Source organism: Toxoplasma gondii, chromosome VIII (genome assembly GCF_000006565.2).
Source record: "Toxoplasma gondii ME49 chromosome VIII, whole genome shotgun sequence".
Classification (NCBI taxonomy): Eukaryota; Apicomplexa; class Conoidasida; order Eucoccidiorida; family Sarcocystidae; genus Toxoplasma; species Toxoplasma gondii.
The window spans coordinates 1,903,425-1,908,795 of record NC_031476.1 but is presented as its reverse complement, the minus strand read 5'-3'; the positions used below and the strand labels follow the sequence as shown (position 1 = coordinate 1,908,795).

The following is a 5,371-nucleotide window of genomic DNA, read 5'->3' as shown; positions in this document are numbered from 1 at the left end:
GCATTTCTGCGCGTGCCGTTTTGTCTCCAGCTGGAGGCACGCGGAAGTCGATGCCCGTTCCTGCCGTTTGTACGAACTGCCGATACGGCTTCTTGAAGATTCTCCCGCCTCCCCGTGTGGAGTAGAAAGCGGTCTCGTCAGTGAAGAGTGTTCGCTAGTTCAAAGAGCCTTTTCCACCTAGGAAACGCCACACTTCCGGATTCTTACTGATCATGCGAGTGCCGGGAAACCGTTCGAAAGCCGGTGGTCCGTTTCTTAGACTGCAATTGCCCGGGTGTTTTTGCCGCGGTGGCCACGAGCAGATTGCGCCGCAGCCGCATGCGTTTCTCCCCGTTCTCTCGTTTTCTCTGCAACTTTTCTTCTTAAAGGAAATCGGGCAACTCCGTGGGAAATTGTCGGCAGGAAATTCCCGGCGGGAGCCTCCTGATTCCGCTGTGGCGTGGCCGCTGGTTCCGCGCAGCAGGACCCCGCGCTAGCAGGTGGTTTGTAGGAGTAGGAAACCTTTCTTTTAGCGAGAGAGACAGAGCAGCACCGTTGTTTTTCCCGTCCGCCTTTCCCTCTTCTCTTTTTTTAAGGAACTTTGTTGGCCTGATCTTTGTCTTGCTTGACCGGTACAGAGGGGGGAGAGCCTAGGCACTGCGTTGTCGAGAATTTGGCGACAGCGTGGCCTCCGCTTCTCTGGCGGGGCACCGCCTTTCCTCTCCCTTTTGCAGTTCTGTGAAAGGAAACGAAATTCGTCCTCACACAGAGACGACGCACCATGTCAGTGGCGCTGAGGAACCCCGGAGGTGGCCTGCCACTCTCGCGCAGTTGTTGTGTGCCGCTATTCACCTCACTGTTCAGAGGTCTCTCCGTGTTTTTTGCCGGTGTTCCCTGAAGTGTAACGCTTCCGAGAAGGTGGCTGAACTCTGCCGTGCCAGGCTGTTCTCTCGATTTTTCTGCCATCTGCGCAGCCTGGCGACCCTACAGCGCACCGAACCACGAGACGTTTCGTCCGTTTGCCTCTTTCTTCTTCGAACAACAAACATGGAGACACCCGTCTTCTCTTCCATCGAGACTGTCCCTGCCGGGACAGACAGGCTTTCTAGTTCCTTTCCCTTTCATATCTGGCCGCTTAATCGACCGCAGCAAACCCCCCTTCTTCCGGTTTCTGCATCCCCCTCGTCCGCGGGTGCGCCCGCTTCTCTTCCTGCTCCCTCTTCTCTTCCTGCTCCCTCTTCTCTTCCTGCTCCCTCTTCTCTTCCTGCGCCCTCTTCTGCCATCGTCCCCGCTTCCTCGCCTGTTCCTGTCTCCTCTTCATCTTCTTCCGTTGGTGTCTCGTCTCCTGTGACGACGCGTTTTTTCGCAGAAGTGTCTGCGCTCTCTGCGGCTTCCTTGACGCCTCCTTCTCAGGTGACGGCCTCACCGAGTTCCGCCCCGTCTTCGCGAGCGGCGACTGCCGGAAGGCTCGGGGTCTTCCAGAGTTTCTGTGCGCGGCGGTGCTGCTACGCCGTGTCGCTGCCTCGACGCGTGGCGGATGTGCGGCGTCTGCTGGACGTCTTGTTTTACGAGCAGCTGATTTTCATCTCCATTTCCGCTTGCCTGGCAACTGCACATGTCGTGGTGCTGGTCTACACGTGCGCTTTCGAGGCGCCAATGAAGGAGCCTGTCCCGTTCCTGCCGATTCTCGGGGTGATGCTCGGCCTGAGCGTCGCGACGCTCGCGGTCCGCGTGCGTCTCCTCTGGGCTGTACGTACACTCCAGACGGCCTGGTGGCACCGGCCCGTGCTGAAGGACACAGTTGCACTGCTGACTTCGCCCCTCTGCCAGGCTCGCCGCGTGTTGTTTGTCTTCTCCTTTTGTGTCTACTTCGCAACCCTGCACCTGGCGTACCACCACGGCGGCACCGGCACGACGTCAGCTGACGCCCCCGTCCTCCTCAGGTACATCTCCGTCATCGTCCTCGTCTTCCTGTCGCTGCTCGGTCCCCACATCCTCCTGCTGGCCTGCATCTGCACCAGCTTCGTGCTCTGCCTCTGTTCGCCGCCGGAGCAGTTCGAGCACCTGCTCGTGGAGGAGCCGCGCAGCGGACGAGCCCTTCCCAAAAAATTCCTCCAGCGCATGAAGGAGGAAAAGTGGCTTCCGGCCTCTGCAGCTGCAGACCGCGAAAACGTCGACGCGACTGCCCGTGCAGACACCGGACTGGAGGAAGACCGCGAAGGCGAACGCGCAGACAAAAACACGAGAAAGAGACGCCTCGCGCACCTGTGCGTCGGCCGACGAAGGAAGAAACTCAGACCCGCGAGGCAAACAGACAGGCCATCTGGCGCCAACAAGGCAGTCGAAGACGATGTCATGTAAGTGAGAGAAGAGGACTGAGTGGAAGAGGCAGAGTGTTATCTTAGATGCACAGGTGCATACAATGAATCCGTGTACGGTTTGTACCTACTTAACTCGTCAGTTCATGTTGAGAAAGAGTCCTGTGTTTACAGTTTTTACCGTTTCATTCAGGAACATACCGTTATATTCAATGATCCTATATGTGTTCACATTGGTATAACTCAAACCGAGTAAACAGAGAGCGAGAGGGAGAAGACAGTGAGGAGGAATTGCTTCACCGAAACGGGGAAGAAAGAAGTATCGGGGGGTGCCTGAAGAAGCGCGCGCGAAGCACGAAGAAGGATGGGCAAGGAAAAGAAGTACAAGAGAGAGGTCGCACACCTGGGCACCGAGCGTTTGCAAATCTCTTTGTGAGCAGAGTTGACAGGGGGGAGAACATGAGCGTTGAGGGAAATAAACGAGGAAAAGCGAGGCAGACACAGGACGCAGCTCGTCGGCCTCGTTGACTGCGTCCGAGAAAGCAGGTTTCTGAGGAAGTCGCTCTGCTGAGGAGGTTTTCCACGGAATCGCGTTTTCTGCGCTCCCCGACTTCCTCCCGGCGTCCATGTGTGCCTGCTTGACGGACGACCACCGTGTGCATGTGTGCCCGTTTCGCAGCTGCGCGATTTGTCTTTGCGAGTTTGAGGAGAACGACTGGATTCGCCGGCTGCCCTGCCAGCACTTTTTTCACAGCGCATGCATCGCGCGGTGGCTACGGAGCCACGCCAGCTGCCCGCTGAGGTGTCATGTGAACTTCTTCACTGGCGAGGTGTACAGTTCCTCTCCGTCGCATGCAGTCGGAGCGATTCCGCGTCGGCACAGACGAGCACACCGGGCGGCCGTCACTCGCTCTGAGGTAATTCCAGAGGCCCGCCAGGCCTCGGGGGAAAGTGAGAGGGGTGTCGGCGAGGCGGGTGCGGCGGAGGGAACTGAGGAAAGCGAGTTGGTGGAGAGACAGGCGCACGCAGAGGCGCAGACGGGGAGAGAGGAAGGTAGAGAACAGGTGAGAATATGGATGTCAGAAGACGTCGATGTGCGACTCTTCGGTCCAGGAGAAGAAACGCAACTTTTTCGGGCGGGCGAAAGTAACCCCGCGCGCGCCACTGCCTCCCATGCTTAAGGTGTATGTACACCGCGGCCGGACTCATGGCGACCCGCCAGCCGCTCCCGGGGTGCAGAGCCTTGCACTGGAGGACGAGGACTAGGGAGAAAGGAATTGGTGTCAAGAGGAACGCCCTCGGTGTCTGCAATTTTTCGGAGAAGAAGGAGAAAGAGACATGCAAGGGATTGCCGCAGACGAGGACGGAGACTCCCACGATGATAGGGTCTGCCTGTGTGTAGTGACAGGACGGCAGTGGGACACTGGCTCACACCAAGTGGTGTCTTGAACGGTGAGAAACGTTGGTCGTGAATCGCGAGACAGAAGGCTGCACTCTGTGCCGGTCCAGTGACGACTGGGCCGGGGAGAAGGCGAGCGTAGCCGCTTGCGGTGCGATCGAGTGCTTTCGAAGAAACATATTTCCAAAACGTAAGAAAATCGGGCAACGACTACGCAGGAAGACCTGCGAGAAAGGGTGTCTTGTGCGAGCCTGTGCAGTGTACGTACATCCGACGAAGAACGGAACTGCATGTGGCGACGAGAATGTGAGACTTTCCGTATTCCTGCCCCGAGGCGTTTGAGTGCGGCGGTTCTGGATCGCGAATAGCGACGCCGACAGAAAGAACAGGTAGCGCGGACAAGGCCTCGTAGGGTGGAGGGAACTAAAAACGAAACAAGAGACTTGGTGGAGAGGACTGGGATCGACGCCCTGAGATGTGCCCAAGTTGAAGTTCGAGTTCTCTGTTCCGTCTGTTTCTCGCGTGATCTCTGAAGCTTCGCGTCACGTTTCCAGATGTAACAGGCGTTCGCCGCCAGTTGCCTTTGTACACACGCACACTCGAGTGTGTGTTTTTTGCGGCATGCGCGCCTCCATCTACACGTGCACGCATGTGGATATTACACTCCTCTGTATAAACGCCGCACAAGCAGGTGGGCGTACAGAAGCTACCTGCGGTCGCTGCTCGCTTCGTCAGGACAGGCCGTTGGTTTCGCGTGCGTTCGGATAAATTCAGTTCGAAGGAATTCAGTTCTAGTGTTTCTGTGGACTCCGTTGGGTGGACTCGCGGCGGTTCGCCCGCGTCCTGTGCAAGCGCTTGCTTCCAAGTTCGGTGGCGGCAGGTCTTCCGGTGTACGTACACCTGCCGTCCCGGAGAGGCGTGTAATGCGGACCCAACGTTGGAGGCCCCGTTTCACTCGCGTCGAAGGTGTCTGTTTAGTGAAAGTATCGAGAGCTGTCGCTTGGTTTTCGTACGTTTACGTATCCGTATGTCCGCTTATGTCAGTCGTTTGGAGATGGACTGCTGAGGCGTCGCTGCAACCTTTAGCAGCTGCGCTTCTCAGCGTTTGCCCCTGTGTTTGCGATGCGACAGCAAAGGTCGTTTTCGTTGTTCGAGAGAAAGGGTCGAATGCGTCTGTCACATTCAGTTTTTCTTTTTCGCCACACGCCCCCGTCGGAAAACACTAAAAAAAGCAGACCAGCTTGTTTGCTACGGGGAAGTCGGCGATTTCCCTTGTCTCGAATGTGAGAGTCAGGTGTGTGCGGGGCGCGTGCGTCGGGCGTACAGACACCCGGTTTTGGCTTGGTCTGTTTGTCAACCGTTTCTGTATTTGTCTCGCGTCTCCGCAGGTGCTCGGTTTAAAAGGCATCCACTCGTTTTTCTTTTCTGTCAGTGCCGGAGTCCCAACGGACGAGTCCAACTTACCTTTTTTACGCCCACCCTTTGGCAGAGGGTCGAGAAACGAAACACATTTGGACGTGTTGGGATTTTTGCGGTTCTTTCGACAGCCGCACATGCTTGTTGGCGACAGCCCAAAACAGCGACTAGTGCACGCTCAACAAGGACTGACATTCGCAGCACAGACACCGCAGTAAAGCCGACAGTTCTTAGAGACCAGTATTTTCGAGCGATGGCA

General features: G+C 56.9%; 1 protein-coding gene across 1 annotated transcript; it reads left to right on the top strand.

Moving 5' to 3' along the window:
- The first annotated feature begins 959 nt into the window (after window positions 1-959).
- On the top strand, window positions 960-5,371 carry TGME49_232160 (zinc finger, C3HC4 type (RING finger) domain-containing protein). The gene is made up of 2 exons (XM_002368045.1): window positions 960-2,336; window positions 2,977-5,371. The coding sequence occupies exons 1-2, from the start codon at window positions 1,027-1,029 to the stop codon at window positions 3,476-3,478; spliced, it is 1,812 nt and encodes a 603-aa protein (XP_002368086.1). The 5' UTR covers window positions 960-1,026; the 3' UTR covers window positions 3,479-5,371.

Coding starts and splice junctions, on each gene's coding strand:
- TGME49_232160 (XM_002368045.1), top strand. CDS start 1,027: ATGGAGACACCCGTCTTCTCTTCCATCGAGACTGTCCCTGCCGGGACA. Junction 2,337..2,976: donor GCAGTCGAAGACGATGTCAT/GTAAGTGAGAGA, acceptor CCCGTTTCGCAG/CTGCGCGATTTGTCTTTGCG.